This window comes from Myiozetetes cayanensis, unplaced genomic scaffold (genome assembly GCF_022539395.1).
Source record: "Myiozetetes cayanensis isolate MyiCay16 unplaced genomic scaffold, myiCay2020 scf3, whole genome shotgun sequence".
In the NCBI taxonomy this organism is placed as follows: domain Eukaryota; kingdom Metazoa; phylum Chordata; class Aves; order Passeriformes; family Tyrannidae; genus Myiozetetes; species Myiozetetes cayanensis.
The window spans coordinates 15,734,615-15,757,280 of NW_026087521.1; the positions used below are offsets into that span (position 1 = coordinate 15,734,615).

Here is a 22,666-nt window from a genome sequence, read left to right on the forward strand (position 1 = left end):
AGAAATTCCAGAGGTATAATTTATGTAATGCACAATAAAGGAAGGTACAAGAAAAAAATCAAATTTAGCACTGCATTTAGGAAGTCCAATGTTACACTATTTCAGCAAACATTTGGGTTGGGATTTTTGACATTTTTGGTTTTTTCATCTAAACTATCATGAACAGGATGTGAACTTTCGCATTCAAAGTGGGAGTTCTTGAGTGACACTGATTTGAGACTGGTCAAGAACATCTGTCTCCTAAATCCTTCAGACTGTGTCCAGTGCAGGCTTCAGCAGTCCTCCCACTTGGCAGAGATAAACCAGGGTTTCCCCATCTTGTGCTTATCAAAGTTTAGGTTCATCCATAGTCTTTGAAATTGCGAGAACAAGGAGGGTACTGTTGCATCCAGTATCCAAAAGGGACTGTTCTGTGTTCTGTCAGCCATTTCTACCTACACTGAATGAGGGGGCACATAGCTCTCCATGCTCAGGAAACAGGATCCAGGACCACTAACACCTCTTAACCTGTATCTGCAGCAAAAATTTCTGCTGCAGTAGCTGACCTATTCCTGCTCTCTCTAATATTAGATTTTGAAATCTTAGTATTCTCAATTCCAGCTGTGCCCAACAGGAAAGAAATGTTTTCTCTGACTCCAAGACATAGGTAATTAGTAAGATGCATAGTACTCCAGAAGTACAGCTTATTATTTGCAATTCCATGTAGCAGGTTAGGGCAGCTGGAGAAGTAAGAAGTGGCAGCAGCACAGGGAATATTGCTGAGCACATTGAAAAAGGAGAAACAGTACTCAAGAAAGAAAAGAGAACTTGTCTCAGAGCTAGAGCCCCATTCATTTGGTGCACTATGGTATCAACAGCGAGGGGCAGAGAGAAGGGAAAAGCATCTCTAAGGCAGCTGAACAAGGTCAGCTGGGCTCTTCAGTGTGCGCTGGACCTGTGCCTTCGTGTCACAGCCAGTGTGCTTGTTACTGCTTTGATAGCAGGTTGAAGGGGGAGGATTTGGACTGAGCTTGGCTGAGTCCCAAAGCAGCAGGTATCCTTCATCCTGAATATCTGGGAAGAGGATGAGAGGTTAACAGAGCACAGCACGTTACCTGCCTGGTCACTGCAGCTCTTACAGGGTCTGAGCCACGCTGTAGCTCTGGCACATCTGTCTGTCGGCTTCATAGCGCAGGGAAGGGACTGAGGCCACGGAGGGGATGCCCTCTTTGCCCTAGCCATCCATCTAACCCTTTGCTTTTGGACTTGACAATCCCACATAGAATCAGATGAAAAAGAATGTTGTAAAGGAAATAGGAAAGGAATTAAATAATTCCCATATTAAGGATTTCTTTTGCCTGTATAGTTACATCTGCAAAAAAAATTTTGAATCATAGTCCAGCACTGTTCATATTTAGCACAATATTGTGCAATTTCCAATAAAATCATAAAAACATCTAGAACTTTTTTGTATGCATGCATTTGGTTTGCTTCTCTTTTATATTATCTAAAAAGATAAATGGGCCTTTTTTCTGGCAATAATTGGTTTCCTCCTTAGCTTGTCTCAATAATTACTCTAAATAAGTTTTAGTGGAATTTCGCCTCATTAGTTCTTTGAAAAGTAGGTGCTAAATTCTAGAATTTCAAGCACAACTTTTGAAAGTACAAATAACTCTCATGAAGGAGCCATTTAATCAAACTTCCAGCATAAATTTTGCAGTGTTTTATATGTGTACATAATATCCAAACAGATACAACTCTTGTTAAAAATGGAGTTGTTAGCAATTCCTTATGAAATAATGAAAGATTATATATAAATTTAATTTACATTTCATTTAATTATATGTAGCTCTAAAGTATAATATTGAAAAGTTTATGTTCATAGAATATAGTAAGATTGCAGGTTCTGCCTATCAGTACAAAACAGGGCTGTGGTAGACCAGAAGTACTCAGACCATAATTACATTGCAGTTAGGAGCAGGAAGGATTAACAACTCTCATAGAAAAATACTGCATTTTAGGACTGCCTTTATTTGTTAAATTAATAGACCGGTTCTCAGTTTTGACATTAAAAACTAACTCTATTAATGTCCTCAGTATGTTCAAGTTTGATTTTAACTTTAGTTATTGCCATTTTATATTATCTAGAAATAAAAACACTGTTACTGGTTTTTATGATCTGTTAAGTATCTTCTATTAAAAAAAAAACCTGCAATTGAACTTTGACAATAATTCACACAAACAAAAAGTCTGAACTGAATTTTCAAAGTAAATATATTGCTTTGATTATCACAGAAAACACCTTCATGCTCTACTCATTAGAATAACATTTGAATGCTTTATTAACTATCAGCATGTTATTTGTTCTATAATTGGTTTTGATGTTCCTTCCTTCAAGATCCACGGAGTAGGGATGACAATAAAGAGAATAATTACAGATAGCCATTACCAGATAACCAGTATTGCCCAATCTTATGCTAAAACCTCTATTGATTAAAGGGATTATAGCGGACTTTATACTTTAGGGGATTTGCTAATGAACCAGATTTCAAAACTTGATAAAATTTTCTTTCTTTGCTTTTGGGTTTGGGGTTTCTAAAGATTGTTTTAATATGCTGAGATTTCATTGGGTTGCGATCTCAGTGAGGAGAAAGAACCTGATATCTTTGTAGTAATCATTAAAATGTATTTTGTGAAGTTTTATTAGCATTGTATTACAAGGACCAGACCTTGACCTTTTTGATTTTAGAGGAAACTTAGGCATATACTGATTGATAAGGGCTTTGGAAATCACCTTTCTGAGCTATGTGGTAGTGTGGTAGTCTGGTCATATTTTAGATATGTGTATTGGATTTTGTGGAATAACATTTTTTTCAGACAGAATAATTCTGTCTCTGATAAGAACCATTGCTTAACAGGCAGTACTGCTCCTAGATCTTCCTGTTGTGGTGTGTAAATCATAGACCTCATACTTTCGTTTCTTATATGGCTGAAGGTACTTTTACACCAGAGCACTTCCAGCATGTTTACCACTGTGTTGTCTTGACTACACGGTGAATAGGATAGTTCTAGAATACATGTTAATTATCAAAGAAAATTACATTTTTAAAGTACATTTACTTTAAAATTAGATTCTATACAGCTGCTTCTAAGTGTTTAAAAATTTTTATTGTCTACATTGTTGAGCATGCTATATATGAAGTGTTTTAGCATATTTTAGTGTCTTCTACAAACACACATATGTAAAGTATCATGTAAATTAAATTGCAGTTAAAGTAGCAGAAATACAATGAGTGAAATTTTATAAAAGAACGGGGTTTTGTTTTGGTAACAAAAATGTTGAATTTCAAGTGTGCTGAAGAATTATTTAAGAATTGCGGTTTTAATACATCAGCATAAACCAGAAATCTCTTACAAAGCATTGTATATAGTTTACATTCAGATCTTTTGCCATATTAAAAAGTGAGTTTGTTATATAGATTTTGAATTTATTCATAGTCTGACCCAACAACTCTACTAAACCAACCTGCTATATTCTTTAATTCCCATTATTGTTTCTTGAAATGGTCCAAATGAGTAAATGTTTAGTGTTTTTTTGTTGTGCTTTTGGACTTTTTTTCTAATTAAGCCCATGTCCTTGAAAAAATAAGACATTGGAAAATTTCAGTGTGGAAGGGAGGTCCACAGTGCAATCTGATGTTGCAAGCCAGGCAGGCATCAGAGCTCAAGCAGCCTGTTCAGGGGCTTGCCCAGGCAAGTTGTGAAAATCCTAGTGGACAGATATTAGGTTTCTGTGGCAAGCTGCTCAAGCACCCTCACTGTAAAGAATTTTTTCCTTATGAAAAGTTAGTTTCAACTTGTTACTCCTGTCTCTTGGCCCTTCTTTCTTCTTTCTAACTCTCACTGTATGTAGTGGAGAACTGCTCTTAGATCTTGCCTTAGTCTTCTCTTCTCCCCACTAAAAAATCCCACAGTTTTCTCACACTCCTGCTATAACATCAGCTGCAGCCCCCTAACCATGTTAGTGACACTGTGCTTAAAATGTTTTCACTTTTTCTTGTGCTTGATGGGGGCAGGAGCAAGTATGAGTGAGTGGTACCTTGATCCTCCTTTGCTGTGGGTAGTGCCTCTTCACCCAACCCATGTTGCTCCTGAACATGGAGACTTGTGGTGTTTCAGAACAGATGTGGTCAGTCAAGACTGAGGCAAGAAGGTAATCAGACTGTTCTCCCATTCTCTACAATGTTCGGGTTTTTATCACTTTGAAAACACTCTCATTTTTCTTTAAGTTTTAACAGAGGTAAAAGTAAATAGGGAATAAAAGTAGGAGTGGGGTGGTTGTGTTGGTTGGTTTGTTGGTTGGTTGTTTTAATTTAACAAAGTTATTCCATAGATGAGGAGTTACCTGCTGCTTGTACATACCTCAGATACCTCTGACTTCCTTGATCAGGGGAAAATCTGCCACTTCTTGACTGTCAAAGAGGGAGGAAGGTTGGAAATGCCTTTCCAGGGTGTGGCATGAGAGGGTAAGCACCACATATAGAAGTTGTGCTGGCAGGCTGGACCGTGCAGCTGTGCCCTAGTTCAAGAGATTAATATGGCTATTCCGCTCAGTGAGAGTCCAAGAAACCAGGGCACTCCATCTGCCAAATACAAAGGATATAATTTTGAGCATATTTTTTGTTGATAGAGCCAAAATATAAACAAACATTGGACTGGGATTTTGGAAACCCCAACTTGATGATGATCTACTGGCTGCCCTGATTCCTCAGCCAAGTGGCATCACAATATCATTGAAACTAAGGAGAAAATAGAAATCTTTCAGGAATATTTTGCAAATATTGCTTTTCTTATCCTGAAATAGACCAGGCAGTTTATCACCAATGAGTTTTTAATGATAAATACTAATTCATATTATGATTCATCATATTTCAGAGTGTCTCATATTTTAATTCTGATGTGAATAAGAAATTTAATTTAAGCAGTTTGCAGTAGTTCCTGCTTTATCTGTTGGTGAAAAATTAAGAATAATAATTAAAAATAAATCAAAAGGCTTCAGTCACTTTTTGCTCTTTCTAACTGTAAAATGCTGAACTTAGCAATTTTAGACAAAGTTGTCATGTGGTCCTGTAAATATTAAGTAGTTTATGTGTGTACCTTTTTCAAATCCAAAGTCTGTTTGTTTGGCAGTTTGTGTTTGTTTGTTTATGGTAGTTTTCTTGTTTCCAAAAAATGTACCATACTCAAACAGCAATAAATGTCAAAATAAGAAAATGAAGTTTTCTTATTTAAAAACAAAATTTTCTTCAGTATGGTTTTTGCCAAGTTTTACTTTATTTTTAACAAGATATAAGTTTTATTTCTGTCTGAGCAAGTTTTAAAGCTCTGTAACAGATCACAGGAAAACAAGCCTTATCTTTAGACAATCACACAAGTAGTATGTTTTTGGCCAGTTACTTCATGTGGATTTATAACACATATTTCCTAGTCAATATCGGTCTTATAGTTTGGTCTTTTGCCTTGGTCACAGTGGAAAAATGCCCAGTCAGACAGAAATGCACTTGGACAGTCAATGGATTACTCTGTCATTTATTTGTATATTCAGTTCTTATGAAAATTATTATTAAATTTGAAATTATTGGTAGGAGTATTAAACTAGTCCTATTTCAGATTTGAGCTGCATGTTAAATTTCATATAGTGTGGATATTGAAACTATAGCCTTTCATGTTCAGTGAAGAGCATAATGTTAAATATTTCTGGTTTTCCAGCTGTAAACCTGAAGCACCTGATTTCTCCTGCTGTTGTGTTGTGTCTCCTAGGAGAAAAATCATGTGTTTTATGTGTTTTTTCCATGGGTCCTTTCCAAATAAACCTTTATAATCGTGAACTTGTTCTAGAAAATGTAGTTTGTTCAGTAAAATAATGTACCTTCACTGCTGTGGAGAAGTAAATGTAAAAAAATTAATATGAGTGACTGTTATTTTATTTGCTTTTTAATCATTGAACAGTCAGATGTTTGAAAAACCAAATGCTACATAGATGGTTTTAAGGAACTAAATTGCATTTTTGTAATAATTTTATTTATATGCATATCCAGTGTGATTGCCTTATTGTCAAAACTGAATTTATAAACAGGATTCATTCATCTACAAGAATTATTTGTGTTGCAGAAATGTGTAGCAACATTTACTGGTTTGAAAAACATGTACAGTTGCCAGAGAAACAATCAGTGTAGTGGACCAAATGTGTAAGCAGCATAGATTCTTGCATTCTGATCTCATTCTCAAGCAGTTCAGCTTTCCTGCCATAGCTGTTGAGTAGCTTAGTGGTACCTTCTGTGCAGGCAGGTGGGGGCTGTGTCACCAGTGAGATCATGTTCTACCAACTACAAGGGCTGAGGTCTGGTGGAAGGCTCAGGGTTCTCCAGGCGCTGGAGGATTGGTTTGGGCCAAATTTATTTGACTAGTAGTCCAAAGGAAAACCAAAGCACTGCTCCAGTAATATGAATCATTTGTACCAGTTTGCACCAGAAGCCTGACCCAGAGAAATCTTGGAACTGGAAACAGTGTAAGAGGCAATTTCACAAAACTCACTGAATTAACTGCTGTGTTGTAGAGCTGCTTGAAAGTTACTTTTGTAAAAGAAGAAAGAACTTTCATGGAGGTAGGCATTTATCATCCCTCCACATAACTTTCCTGCTTTGCAACGCTAATTTATTAATTACAGTTATCAGCATCATTGTCAAATAAATACATAGAAATAAAAGGAAAAAAGAGTGGGGTTTTGACAGTTATACAATACTTTATTAAAAATGTGTTCCCTCAAGTGTAATAGAGACATTCTCATGCTAACTGTTATATTATTACTTATTATTCATAATTAAATGTAGGGTACTGCTCAACTTCTATCCTTTCTCTTTTCATATTATGAGAACCAGTATAGCAAGACCGTGAAATAGGTGAACTCAAAATAATTTTCTCACAAACAGAAAAAAAATCACTTGATGTTAATATCTGCTCCTAACTGTTTACTAAAATCACTGAATCCTTGCTAAGGGCTCCTGCAGTTGTCTTCTGTGAAAGCAGGTGCAGAGGAGGGAGAAGCGAAATAAGGAAACAAGGAAAATAAGACTCTTATGAAGAATAATTTCCCTGGGTACTTATACATGATACTGCAGGATTCTGATCTATAGCAAGATAATGACTGTGGTTTTAATTGCATTTCTGCTTACTTATTACTGATCTTTAGAATAAACCTTACCAAACATATTCATGCATAAATATACATATGCACATCCTCACAAACATATATGCATGTATACAAATTTGCACAAATTGTCTATGTGTTTTCTGCAAAAATAGAGCACACAGAAGATACAAGCATGCTTAACAACTGCACTTACTCCTAAGATTGCCTTACACCTCCCATCGTAAAAATCCACATTCATTTTGTTTTGACTCATCCAAAACTTCCCTTTTGCTGCTTTGCCACAGATTATCAAAACAATTAAGGGCATGAGACAGGGGTTCTCCAGGTGATCTGTTGTTTGGGAAGTTTAAAATGTGAGCTTCAAATTTGACCTAGGATGGCTTTTGCATCACATTTGAGGGTTTGTGTCCTTTTGGGTCACCATTGTTTTAAAAAGAACAAACTAACTTCCTGAGTTTAGTCAAATTATGAGCCTTATAAAAATTGCATGAACTCAGGAGAGAATTTGTGGTGGTTGATATTCCAAAGAGGCCTCTCAGAGCTGGCAGGTTTCAGCATATCATGAGTATTTGAAGCTTTGTGTTGCTGTGGATCACGGTGGATTTTGGGGTATGTTCATCAGAATTAAACATACAGGCACTGTCCCAGTTTGCTCCTTGTTACCTCTATTTCTGGGCTTAGGCTGCTTGGAAGTGAATTTTACCTAAACCTAATACAAGAGAGAGGAAAAACTGACCCATAGGAAAATATTCTCAGACAAGAAACCAGCAAAGAGTGGGAAACTGGTGCTAAGAATTGAAGTGGGAGTTGACTGCAACTGACTGAAACAATAATTTATTTCATAATTTTTCGTGTATAAATAGAGAAGGAGCTTATCTTTGCATCACTGTGAGGAAGTCCCAGCCTTAGCAAATGTCTATAATTTTGAAAATGTATCCAATTGTATAACTCTATGACCTGGAGCATAACAACAATAATTTGGATAGGCAACAACACAGATGGATTTTTTTTCTCAAAAAAAATTATCTAGCAAATAACCATAGTTCAGCTACAGTTAATAGCAGGTTTCTGAACTGAAAGGTTAAATAGCAAGTATCTCTGTAAAAGTTACAGGAAAATCACACTAATGGGATCTCAGGTTTGTTTGGGATACAGAGGTACTACATGAGTTATTGCTTGTAAATAATCATTGTATAAGTAATGCATTTGTATTACACTGCTTGCTGTTTGAAAAAATATATTTATTTCTTTTTGGTTTTTTCTCTCTTCATCTAGGAGTTATTGATATTTTTACAAAATTTGCCCACGGGACGATGGGGAAATGAAGACATCAGTGTACTCCTAGCAGAGGCCTACAGACTGAAGTTTGCATTTGCAGATGCCCCCAATCATTACAAGAAATAACTATACAGAGAGAGAAATCGTTAGATCCATCATGTTCTGCAATACTAAGGCATCTGTTGTTCTGGTTGTGCTTTCAGCTCATTGCTCTTTCGTTTGAAGTAAGATGACCATTAAAATTCTGTTAGAATTTACAGAATGAGAACAGAATACCAAAGAAATGGACAAAGCAGGATATCAAGCACTGAATGAACTTAAAAGTGAATTTTTTTGCTCAGGATGAAAAATAAGTTCAGAAGTCTTATCACATAATTTTCTTCTTTTTTCCCCTTTTCTAAGTAGGAGATTACAGTCTGACTATCTAATTTATGTTGAGCAATTTTTCTGTGTACCTAAGATGATTTTGTCATTACTTCAGTGTCATCTGCCATGATTTTATCAGCCGGTTTTGGTCAGTAAAAATTATTTAGTTTGAGTAGAAAAGTAGTTCGTGGTCATAAAGTCCATAAAGAGACAGAAGGCCTGTGTTTTGAGGTCTGCTATAACTCAGAAGACAGTGATATTAGCACATCATCTGTTGTTTTTCCATGGAATTAGGTTAGAATACTTCAATAATATAAGAATATAGAAGCATGCAACGGAAATTGGTGGAATATTTCTAAACATTACTCAGTCTTGAAGGTTGCTGTAGAAGCTTTTTAGCCATACAAAGGAGTTACTTAAAGCTGAAGACTCATCTATGACAATAAAATAAATCCCTCTCAATATGTTTTGGAGTGTTTTAAAATATTGAATTAAATAGAAGGCATGGTCTTGTCAAAGTAATTAACGGTTTTTTCTTTCAATGCCTTTCAATTTTTCAGCATGAAAGTTCACTTTTAAGAAATGTGTTAAGAAGCTTGGTTTACAAAGCAAGATATATTTTTATCTCAGTTGTTGCCTTATTCTCCATTTCTAGCATGTTAGAAAAGGAAAATTAATATATCTTTCCAAAGCTTGTTAAATAATTTAATACCTTTTTTCCCTTATTATTCAGAGGCAGTGAGAAGCTAGTTCCCAATACTAATAACAGTAACTATATACTCAGATCATTAGCAGAACAAAAATCCTCTATGAGTTTATAGACTAAAATTAATGTTTCTTCATATAACCATGGGATACTGAATAATTTCTTACATCATATAAGTGCACTATTTTTTTTTCGAGAAGTATTTTCTGATAAGAATTCTGATTTTGCTCTGTTGGATGTAAATAACTCATTAATTTGTGCCTACCATACACTTACAGGTTATTAAGGGTGAGAGGTGCAATAAGCAATATACTAGAAGTTCAGACTTATTATTCCTCAGTTTGGTTCTTGAGTTGCACAGCGTTGCACAAAAATGTAGTGCACTTTGGAGTTTGGGAAATAAAAAACCTTCAAGAGATTTTGTCTTATGACTTCTTATTGCAAGATTATTTTCAGCTTCTTAAAAATATGTAGATACCTATTTTGAAGAAAGCTTTCTAAATGTGTTAGTTACATTACTTGCTTTAGGGGCCTTAGTTCTTGACACTGACTTTATAATAATTAGGTGTTTCAAGGAAAATAGAGTAAAATACATTTTTACCAACATGTGATTATGAGACCTGTATTTTAAAAATATGCAAAGTTTTTGGTAGAAGAGAAAAAAAATGAATTATTTAAGAAACAGTCATGCTTGGTCACTAGGATGCATTTCTTTTCTAGTGGTGTCAGCTGGTGGTTTCAGTTGCAGTGGATACAAGGTCAGGCCTCCTGGATGGCTGCATTTGTACCTGGAGTGGATCTGTGCTTCTTAAATGTCTGTATACTGTTTTCTATAACTTCAGTTCATGGTGTAATGTATCAAAATTTATGTTTACAAAGAATGTCATATTGTGCCTAACAGTATCTACCAGTAACAGAATAAAAGAAACATGAAATTTATGACCATTTGCTTTAAACTTAGTCTCTACAATGATTTGTTAATATAAATGCATATTATTATAATGAGAGAAGACACACAGCACTAAATGTTGTAAGGGTTTTCTATAATTAACTTTTTTCTACTAAGACATTATTTAGGTAGTTACTTGTAACATGGAAAATTGACCCAAAGTTGTCTGCTGTGTCAGATGCTCCTGCATAACATTTTTGGGACTGGATATATAAAATTTCCTTCGTTGGGTCCACATAAGTTGTCTGCCATGTCTTCCAAATTCAACAGGTACCTCTTACTTCTCTTGGAAGAAAGTGGTCACATTTACTGTTGTGTCTGTGTCAGAAGTTGAATATTGTACTTGAGCACATTGCTTTTTAAGGATAGTGGGAAGTTTCCAAATATAATAGCGATGTTTATTTATGTAGATATAGACTTTTCTGGAAAATATGATATAGATATATAAATAACATTTATATATCTATACAGATAGGAGTAGTTTTCAGTAAATAGAAGGCCAACATTTATGTAAAATTTCAAATTTTTATTAAAAAACACAACTTACACTTCACAATTTTACATCTCAGGAAAAAAAGTCATTCCAAACAAAGTACTGCATAGAAAAGGAAACAACATTATCATTATTACATCCAAGGTACTTCCTTTTTTCAAAATTCAAGATTCTGAATATTATAAAATTCCTTTGTAATATGTATTTTCTTATGAAGGAGACATCTTGACACATCATTAGTGAAACCAGGCAGTAATTTCCTAGAACTCATGTGAAATATTGAAATTGCAGCATCTAAAATGCGTGTTAAATAATTTCTGTAATAAAAATTTAAACTAGAATGTACAATATAAAAAAGATTTATGACTACAGAATTTGAAAAATGTAAATAATAAATTAGTTAACTGTGTAAATACAGTACATGGAGTAGGATAGAAATGTAAGTTGAAATCTTATGTAACTCTGTAATATGTAATAAGAAATAAGTTGCATTATTTTTGGTGCAGTTCCTTATGGAAAGGCCTGTTAATTTGTTTTTGACTTCAGAACTACAGAATAGAAGTATCTGAAGTTCCATTGTATGCTTCTGACAAATATTACCACTGAGGCACTGGTTAAAACTGTAAAACTGATGAAAGATGAGGAAATAAACGCATATTTATGAAATGCTATGTAGAGTGGAAAGCTTTTGTTTATTGTTTTCATCAAGCACGTTGCATACCACATCAAAACATGGGTTTGGTGTGTTTCTGTTTACAGTCTTAAAAGCCTTTGTTACAAGAGCAAATGCACCAACAGAACCTCAGTTCTCAGTTCTGCAACTCTGTTCCCATGTATAGTGTAGGTTTTGCAAGTCAGGAATACAAGCAGCTTCAAGGGTGTGTCTCTGCATATACCATGTCCATATAGGGCGCTGAGCATTTTCTGCAAAAAGCAGATGAGATAAATATGATACCATGGCAGAATTAAACTGAGGAGAAGGTGGAGCAAATCAGGGCAAAGTAAACAGAGGAGGTACAGAATTGTTTGGAGCTCTGAGGTGCGGGAGAAGAGGAAACTTCAGCTCACAGGGAAATAGGAACAGGTAGTGATAGGGTTAATAAGATCTAGAAACTTAGATTATTTAAGTAGATTAACAGTCAGGGAGAGATGTCCTGTACAGGAAGCTCAAATCCCTTCTGTCAAGGAAGCTAGTGGGAGACTTCCAGTGTGTCTAGTGAGAAAATATACGAGGAAGGCAAAAATAATAACTTCTCTCTTTAAAAAGTCCTCACAGCATTCAGAGAGACAGGAATGCAACAGGCAATCTTTGTGTTTTGTGCATGAGTGAAGATGAATTGTAATCATGCTGTTTTCTCACCTTGAATGAAATTTGTGTTTCTTCATCTGCAATAATCTTCTAAAGACCCTGAACAGAATCAGCAATGGGAGATCTTTCAAATTGTTTTTTTCAAAAGCAGAAGAGATCAAGAAGGTGGAGTAAAGGCCCAAGGTCTGCCAAGGTTTGTGCTGGAAAACAAAGCTGAAAGCTATTTGTTGATCTTCTTGTACAAAAGCAGTCCTGGATAACTGATATCCTGGGCAGATGGAGGACTTTCCATCGATATAAATGTGAAGTACAACAGAAAGGACTTTCCAGAAATCTGATCTGCACTTCAGGTCACTTCCTCCTTGAAAACAGAGTGGGGAGGAAGATAAGTGCTCTGTAGAACATTAAATTCTTTGGAGATGGGAAGAGGAGGTGAGGTGGAAAAGGTCCCAGTCCAGCAATCACTCAGGCAAGCTGCTGTGCCGTGGGAAAGAACTGCAGCTCCAGTGCTTCTTATCACTGTATGATGGAGAGTGAAGTTCCTGAGCAATTTAATTCCAGATCATTTGCATTTTTATAAGTTGAAGCAAAAATCTTGCTTCCCATCTAATTCCTTAAACTTACTGTTGCTGAGGCAGCACTGGAGAAAATAATTAAATTGCAATGGCACCATTTCAGAGAGCCTTTTAACACTTCAAAGTCTTCTGTATGTTGCCCACAGTAGAGTGAATACATGTGCCAGAAACGAGAGGCTGGGAGAGATGTGATGCTACAGAAAGCCTCTCAGAGACAGGTGCTCTGAAACATAGGCTTTTTTTGGCCACAAGAATTTCCTACAAGCTTCCAAAGGAAAATTAATGCACAGTGAGTAAAGCATAGTTATTTGAACTTGTCTTCTGTGTTGGTGCTTGTGATCAAGCTTCCACATCAGAGAAATTTAAAGTCTGAAATTGAACCAGTATGTACAGAGATGCTTGGAAACCATGCTTGAGGCAGAATCCTAAAAGTCTGAACTACAGCACAGGTATTCATTTTGTTCCTAATACATAATCATCTAGAAATATAAGTCAGAAATGACCAAAATTTCTAGCAGAATTCTACTGCAATGTCTGTTGATCTGCCTTTGTTACCAGATTAATCAAGATTTAGTATACATATTTCTCTAATTTTCATGTTAATGTATCCTTCTTAACTGAGATTTCAAGATCTGAATTTCGGGATCCAAACCACTTTATTCCAGAAATTTGTTATCCAATCATCACTTACCTGTGCCTACTCAGAGATCCTCCTCATGGAAAGAAGAACATTCTGAATTTAAGAGTGATAGAAGGGAAAAAAATCAAAACCAAACAGGGAGAATAGAGGAGTTTTATTCCCATTAACTTTTGATTTTCAGAAAGGAGAAAATGCACCTCTTGGGGTATTTGGACAACTTCATCCTCTAACTCAGGGTGCAGTCTTTCACACAGAGCTTTTTGAAATTCAGCTTACGTATTTTCATATATTTCCAACTTTCTCCAGAAAGATCTGAGATTTCCAGTGAACAGTTCCTGCTACCAGCCCATTTGATCAATTCTGTTCACTCTTTCAGCAGCAGCAGAAATACAAAATACGTAGCTGTCATGACGGCTCACAGGAGGTAACGAGATACCCAGGCTTATCAATAGTTAGATGGCTATCTCACTCACAAGATGTCATTCAAACAGCTAAGGCATCTCAACAGACTTGGTAATTTTTCATGGCTTTTGGTCTAAAAATAAGTCTCTAACTCCAGCACAAAGCTGTGCTTGTAGAAGCACTTTTAGACTGTAGTTAACAATAAGCTATATATCTGAAGAAAGAAATTTAGTCCTATACCTATCTGATGAAGTAAAACTTCTTTCTAAGACATCAAGTATTTCCTGCAATCCTATAGAATAAATTACCTCATGAAAACAAATAATTCAGCTTTTATGCAGAAATGAATAAAACTTAGTGTATCAGTAAAGAAAAGTTTTCATTGATAGGGGTTTTTTTCCAGATATTTTACCATTAATTGCATCAGTGGAAGATTTCATATAAGTTTGAAAAAGGAGTACTTATCTCTCCATCACTGTCATCAAATACAGGGCAGCAGACTTCTTCACATTCAGGTGAAGCAGCCACTATGTTCTCAGTACAGTGGCTACTCATGAAACTTTATTTAAGCATTTTGATGGTAAGGACCAGCCTTATCTTGCTGTATGTGCACAGTCATGCTCTGGGTTGTAGTAGTTATTACAAATAATTCAAATTATGCTTGCTAATATTGTTTTTGTAAGCCACAAAAGAATAATAAGAAAAAATCCCATCTTTCTTCATCCAAGGACACCTATTTGGTTTGGGAAACTCGTAGTCATTATGGAAATGCTCTGAGAAGAATATATTTTATGTATAATATTCATATATAATAATATTCAATTTTAATATCAATTTACATTAAAAGCGCTTGTAGCCAGCAAGGGATGCCCAAATCCAACAAGCATTTCCCGTGAAAGGTAGTAAGCGGAAAATGTTGGTCCTGACAGGGACAGCGTAAGACTTAGTGTTGGTTAAATAGTCACTTTGTTATATTTGTGCAAGTAATTATCTCTGCAGTCTTACAGTATATCGGAAATGGAGACATCTGCATCTGAGCTTTGCTCACACTCCTTCTGTAGTCAGTGGAGAGAAACAAGTCCTTCCAGGTGCCGTCACCCCTGCTTCTGAGTAGACCCCTGAACTGTGCCAAGTGCCAGAACCAAGTTCTGGTGCCCCTTAAGAAGGACACGGAACTTTTGGAACCAGTCCAGAGGAGGGCCACGAAGTTTTAAAGGGGGCTGGAGTACCTCTACTGTGAAGGCACTCGGAGAGTTTGGACTGTTCATCCTGAAGAAGAGAAGGTTACAACCTTCCAGTTTCTGAAGGGAGGAAGCTCAAGAGAGGCTCTTCATCAGGAGCAAGGAATAATGTGTTCAAACTGAACAACAGGAGATGAGGTTAGACATATTAAGAAATTCTTTACTGTGAGGTTGGTCAGGCGCTGGAACAGTTTGCCCAGAGAAGCTATGGCAGCCCCCTCCCTGGAAGCTTTGGATGGGGCATTGAGTAACGTGGTCTAGTGAAAGGTGTCACTGCTCACGACAGGGGGCTTGGAGCTAGGCAATCCTCTCAGGCACATGGTGTGACTCTTGGGGATGGTCCTGTGCAGGGCTAGGGGTTGAACTCAATGATCCTTGTGGGTCCCTTCCAACTCAGCACATCTGTGATCTTTGAGGTCCCTTTCATCCCAAACTGTTCTATGATTCTAAGTGAGTGACGCTGAAAAAGCTGCTCTGTCTCTCCACTGGCACTAAAGGGGCCCAGAGGACAAACCTATAACTCAATGTCAATATTTCATGTTTTGAAGTGGCTGATAGCAACTGCAACTTGAAACAGCATTTCTGTACACAAATTATAATCACAAACTCTCTCTGATGCATTTTTAAAATGCACACTTTCAAATCTTATATTCATTCACATGGCCCAAATGAGCTATAATCTGCAGGACACTTTGACTTGTTTGTTGCAGCTACTGTACTGTGACATCAGCCTGAGGTTCAGCTCTAGCTAGATAGTGGTTCAGCCCATTAGCTTGCTGTTTATATTTGCTCTCTTTCCTGCTGTGAATAAACTATAGCCCTGTAGCACAACCAGAGATAAAACTTAGTATCCTTGCATGCAAATTGAACTGAGTGGGAAAGGAAATGTTGACAAATTACTTCATTTTAAAAAGGAATCTTTGCACTGGGATCTTCTTCCTACCACTTGTTATGTCAATAAACATTATAGGCTGCTAAGTAAAACGTATAGGACACAAATTTGCATTCCATCTAACCAAAAGTAATAGTAATGGTTGGGTTTTTTCTTCCTATTTAAGTAGCATCCAAACTATATAATCTGTTTTCCCAACAGTGAGGAATATACACATTCTACCTCACAAAATTGACTGTTCGGAGCACTACAGGTTGTGTTGGCTGGGATGGTGATATCTAACAGGGAGTGGAGACCTGAGAAATGTCCAGAGGAGGCCCTGCTTCTCTGACCACATTCCCAATCCACAAATTATTGTGTAACTACATTCACTTCATACACCTGCATGTTTCTCTGGAACACAGAAACAGTATGTCAGCAAAAAAATGGCCTGATTGTGTTCTTTAATTAAAAAAAAAAACCAAACAAATAAACCTCCAAAATAACTAATCTATCAGTAACTTATTATCAATCCATGGAATAAACAAAATAACTTCACTGTTGTGAAACTAAACTGTTCATTCAAGTACACCAATATCAAGCAACACTACTAGCAATGGAAAAATCGGAGGCTATTCCTGAAGTTTAGTGTGAATCCAACAGCTATCTGAAAAGTACTTGCATATAGGAGGTGCCTCATACTGTTTGTGTGTCGGAGGTTAGACTAGTTCTCAAAGCTTTTTTAAGCCTTACCTTCAATTTTATGAATGGGGTTGTATTGTTTTACCATGTCAGGAGAAAAGGCAAACTTTAGTACACAGGGCTTAAGAAATGGCAGATTTCCATTTTGTCCTCTCTTTAGCTAGACCCACCTCTGTATCACAGCCCAACTAGCCTACTTTAAATCGTTGCTCCTTAACTAAATTAATAACATCAATCTTTTATCTTGCTACTTGCATACACTGATAGTATTTTATACTGCATTCTTATGAAGTATTGATATAGAAAGTTTCTGTAAGACAGCAGTGTTACTCTCTTAATTTCAAATTATCAAGTAGATCTAGGGGAAAATACATCAAGTTTTATTGAGCAGGAACATCATGAGAATGAATGCATCTTTTCATTCTGAATTATTTCTTTTATTACTTATACTGCTCTGGGCTCTTTATATAGATTTTGTTAGACTCCTTTCTAACAGGCAGGACAAACCCAACTTTCATCTATTTAAGGAGACACCAGAAATGCATGGAGGTTAGAGGGAATAGGCGCCATAATTGGTAACATACTGTGGAATTTATCCAAGGTACCTGCAGTTTATATCTATAGATTAATACAGCTTCAACAAATAGAATTTTGGTTTCAAACGGCATAGTTTTGGGATCCTGCATCCCAGCATGCAGTCTTGGACAATGTCTTGGAGATAGTAAATACTACCAGCTATGTTTTAAATTCAGTTCAAAAGAACAACTCTGGAAAGACATTTATGTGTACTCTTGGATTTTTTGTCAAATCCAATTTTGGTCCCTTTCTAGGCTGTCATATTGTGTGATAACTTTATATTGTGTACAGTAAATATATTTGAGAATTTAGCAATAGTACCAGTGTCAATCTCCGCCTTTATACAGTCATCTTTGTAAGCTTTTTTTTCCCCTGGCTTTTGAGGCATACTTACAGGAGCTACAGAATGATTAAGTGATACAGCATCAGCTTCTGGTTTATTGAAAAGGAAGTGATTTTAACTTCAGAAGTAATCAGTAGGTTTCTTCCTTGGTTGGGCTGAGTGAAAAAAAGTGTAATTTCAGGTTCTGAAACCAGGTTCAAGTAACAAGATCCTTTTTTATTAAAGGAAACAAACAAATTGGGGTAAAAAACCCAACAACAAACCTGATAGATCTGAGGCAGCCCACAGCATAAAAGCTGCCAGTTCCTGAATGTAGACTAAGTGTTGCTTATGTTTAAAGTGCAAATTAATTTTCTCTCTAGAGAAATGAAGTAGCTCAAAGCTATGAAAATCTCATATGTGAACAAGGACTATTAAAGAAACTGCCAGTTAAGACAACTGGATGGAACAAATGCAGTGGAGGAAAAAGATTGAAATTTATGGTGACTAGGCAAAATAGATCAATGGAAACAAAACACATTTGGAATTTCCCTACCTACAATAGAAGATGAAGAGAAATAGCCTGAAAACTACCCAAAGATAGAAATACCACTCCTTTTTGTAGAAGAAAGAAAAGGAAAAGAAGAATAGACAAAAAATAATCTGACTGGATAATCCACTGAAAGAAAAGCAATCCAGTACTGAATAAAGACACCAACCATTTGATTGCCTTGGATAGCAGTAGCAAGGAGGAGGGACAGTGAAGCATATCTTTGAAGCAGCTATGTTGTCGCCCAAAAAGGTATTATTCACAGTAAATAAAAAAATAGCTTTAAACAGCTAGCTTACTGCCTACATTACTCAGAGGATCTCTTTAGGTTGCTTCTAGGGACCATGGACAGACAAAGATACAGAGACAGCCTCTGGCACGTGTCCTGCTCCCAGTTATGGGGGAAGAGACGTGCCAAGAACTGAGAAGGACTAGTCAGCTACATGAAAATGGGCAGTAGGAATACCTCCCCTTCCCACTCCATGCCACTGCTGAGGGAAAATATAAAGAAATAGCTGACATAAGTCTTCTGCCCTTTGAAATAGAATTATCTTCAAGACCTTTTCCTTGTCAACAAAGAAACTCTCTTGGGCAGTTAGAGACTCCTGTATTACAGCTCTGTAATATGTACACCTTACAATTTACTAATAAGCTCTCATATTTTAGGAAGAAACACAGACACTTAAAAAACACAGTAATGTCCATTGTTGGACACAGATATGATGGCCTCTATTTTTATTCAATGTTTTGTGATGAATTGATGCAGCAATGATGGTGTCAAAGTATGTAAAAAATAAAAGGTTTCTCAGTGGCTCTAGCTAAACTCTGGTGGGTCCCTGAAATTAAAATGTACATCTGGTGCTATACTTCTTAGAAGAAGTTCATACAAAGTGTCTGTTACCTTGAAACATTTCTTTCTTTACCCCACTCTATTTGATAGGCATTGTAATGATTTTGTGAAAGGTGGATGTACAAAATCTTATCAGAGCATTCTTGGGAGTAGCAAAAACTCTTGGGGAATGTACTCATTTGTTTCTTCTGACTTGGGTTCTTTGCATAAGCAGAGAAAACCAGGTGAGGGGGGACCCAACCCCACTATTTTTACAGCTGTTTTGCAAGTCTAAGCTTCTCCATTTCTTTCAAATGAAAAATTTTACTAATAAATTCTGGAAGATTGAAAGAGAGTTTTGGAGAGACAAAATTTCGTTTTTCAAGAAAAAGAATCACCAAGTCTCTGGAGAGGTGCCTTGATGTCCAAATGCTGTGGCTCTGCAAACACTTCGGAGCTGGTACACGGGAGGGCGCATCTATCCTACAGTTGCAGAGCCTAAGCCGCATTTAGCATTCAACTGCTCAGCAGTAACCCTTTACTTCTGAGCATACAAAAGCCGACTGTAGCAATCAAGTCTGTAGTTAGAACATAAAAATCGTAAAAATAGCCGCAGTCCAAAAGCTTATGCCAGACAGGGATAGTTACATTATAAGCCAGGCTTCAGAAATTACTTGCTTCCCCTCAGTCAGGTCAGTCAAAAGAAATTTGCTTAACTAGCCGTGATGCTGTTTTCAGAACCAGGAAAATCCAGTGCTTGGTTTCTGTGGCTGTTTGGGGGCTGGTCAGGTCTGACAGGACACATCAGCAGGGGAGCAAATCTTGCACAATGTGGCCTTTACTGTGCATCATGCTATGCTTTACCATATGGGCTGAAACTATAGCAAAATAGCATACTGAAAACATCAAACATATGGTAAAATACCAGCAGAAGTAAGACCAGAATCACATATTTCTGCATACTAGTATTGTGTCCCATTAAAGTAGGCTCAGAATTAGAGGCCTCTGTGTGAGGTATTTGACAATCACTTTGCCTTGAGCAAACAAAGCTGGGAAAACAACAAAGACTGGGATTTAAAAATCCCAGCCTAAAGCAACAAACAGCACAAAGTAGAGTCTCATAGCTTGTTGTAAATGCCTCTGATCATGGGATTTATCACTCTCCCACCTGTACTCTTCTAATCTAGCTACTTAGCCTCTGCAAGCTCATTCAGAGAATGACTATCTGAATGCTTCAGCTGTTCACCTTGAGTAATACCATGGGGCCAGATTTCGTCTCTGCAACTTGGTTCAATATTGAAACGGAAGGAGACAAAAAACGCACGTGCATCGTGTAGGGATGAATCCCAATTAAATCCTCTATGGCTTCTGGTTACAAGGACAGATATTGGCCAATGGTGTAATGAAGGAAAAAAGCAAAGTCACACTCCTGCCTGATCTTCTGCACAAGGCAACACTGTCTCCCTGGTGCAGCAAGGAGACCATGCCTAAGTCCTTACAGAGAGGTGACTGACCTCTGAAAGTTCTACTTTGGTGCTTATGACACCTTTTCGAGCTTGAACTCGGTTGTCTTTAGCCATGACAATAATGTGCCCTAGCAAAAATTTCCAAGCAGTTCCCTCCCTGCCTCTGAAATCTAGAGGGCTGCACCTGGAGCTGCATCTGAAGCTGCATTATTGCATTTCAGCACAATGTGGTCTAGTTCTTGGGCATTGGATCTGGCAACTACAGCAGCACTTCTCCCAGTAAACCAAAGCAATCAATTAAAATGGCAACAAAAGCATGCAAAACAAAACCTCCTGAAACAAACTGAGAGATGAAGAAATGTAACCAGATACCAATAAGGCCCCTAGCAAGGCCCCAAATATGTTAAAATCTGCAAACTTATTGTTTCCTTAATGGGATAATTCTCCTGAAGACTGCTGTTTGGAAATGCAATGGCCTGGAAAATGGGGTCAATAAAACAACAAAAGGACAATTGGCATAGCTGAAAGAGGGGAGCATGTGATGGAAATAATTTAATCACCAAACTAATTCCTTATCTGTTAAATAGGGAATACTGGCTTGGGAATGCAGTGGAGCATGTTAAGTCTTAACAGCTAACAATGTAGTTAGCTGCTCTTGGGTGTAGCAACACACATCCTGGATTATTCTGTACGTATGACACACTACCTTCATATTTTCCTTCTTACCATATGTTACTTTCTCACCAAGTTGCCCTGTATGCTGTGTACTTGATACCAGGTCTGCCATAATGACTCTGGTCTGAAAGCTGGTGACAGCTCTGTGAAGTCCTGCACATTACCACTGAAATCAATTGCCCAACGCTATGACATGCTATTAAGATGAAGTTCAAGACACTCAGATGGAATGCCATCCCTTGCAAAAATTCCTCCAGTCATAATTTATCGCCAAGTCCTCTTCCTCTAGTGCAGTTTATCCTAGCTTGAAAACTGCTTAAGTGGTAACATCTTTACCATCTTACCATCATTATATGGCATAATGTTATGTAATTCAGACCAGCTCTTCCAGAAAATCAGGAAACATTGCTATATAATGTAGTCTAATATAGTCTGCCCTAATTACATCTAAGTCTCAAGGAAAGAGTATAACATCCAATGCAAAAAAAGACAATAGAACAATAAAATAGCAGAAGTCTATATTGCTGATTGACTGGTACAGTCTGTAGGCAGACAAGTTAGTGTTACCTGGGATTTTTGAACCATGGACCTTCCTAGTATTAGTTCTTCTTTGCTTTTACATGATTTCCATAGGTATGTTTTCAAAAGATTCACTTTGAATTTGAATATAGCACAAAATCTTTCAGAAATGCACAGTTAAAATTGAGGTAGGAAGTACAGCTGTGGCTGTTCCTCCCAGATAAGGGATAGGAGTATTCATCTTGTTTGTGGCAGAGGACAGTTGGAGACCAGCCAGCGTTAAGCTATATCAACATTGTCAGGTAGACTCTCAGGGTACCAAGCAGTATCACAAGTCTGGACAAAGCAGGTCAGCAAAATGACCTGCATGGATTAATCCAAGGAGTTTAAGAGAGGAGAAAACACAACCATCAAATATGTAGCTAATCAGGCTCCTGAGATATAAGGAGTCCAAAGAGTCAAGAGTAAATAGTCCATAAATAATAAGATGCCATGCTTCAGGGTTAAGAATGTTGCTGATTTAATATGATGTGATTTAACTGCCTGTGTTTTCTATTAACAGACCCTCTCCAGCACAGTCTGATCATCATTTAGGTTTTCATGTTCTCTGCCAAATGATGCAAATACTATGTGTATGGAGAAATGCACTGGAATGTGTAATACAAGCAGAAAGAAGATCTATACCAAAAGGTAAGCTGAATAACAAAAATGCAAGATATAATCAAACTTTAATGGAGTTTTTTTTCCTTTCCCTTATTAATATATTTTTTCAGCTTTGATGTAGCAAATCATCTTCAAATGCAGGATGAATCTTGAAAGCTGTGGCTCTGTCAGAACTGATGCTGTTCACTAATGATTTGCCGCTACTGTCTACTTAGGGAGTACTCTCATTAAACCTACAAGCCCTCTTTCTATCAGGAAAGCAACCTGGGGAAGAGGAATCATGAAATGTCTTAGTATATAAGAAAGGTCTCTCTCTCTATTAGCCAGAAGGGACAAAATTGTATC

At 36.9% G+C, this 22,666-nt stretch overlaps 1 protein-coding gene across 1 annotated transcript in view; it reads left to right on the forward strand.

Annotated features, from left to right (window-relative positions):
• TBC1D22A (TBC1 domain family member 22A) overlaps positions 1 to 11,652 on the forward strand; it is a 166,168-nt gene extending 154,516 nt beyond the window's left edge. The window contains exon 13 of the mRNA XM_050324196.1: positions 8,465 to 11,652. Within this exon, the coding sequence (XP_050180153.1) occupies positions 8,465 to 8,593 (129 nt within the window). The 3' untranslated portion in view covers positions 8,594 to 11,652. The remainder of the gene's footprint in view (positions 1 to 8,464) is intronic.
• Positions 11,653 to 22,666: the final 11,014 nt, after the last annotated feature.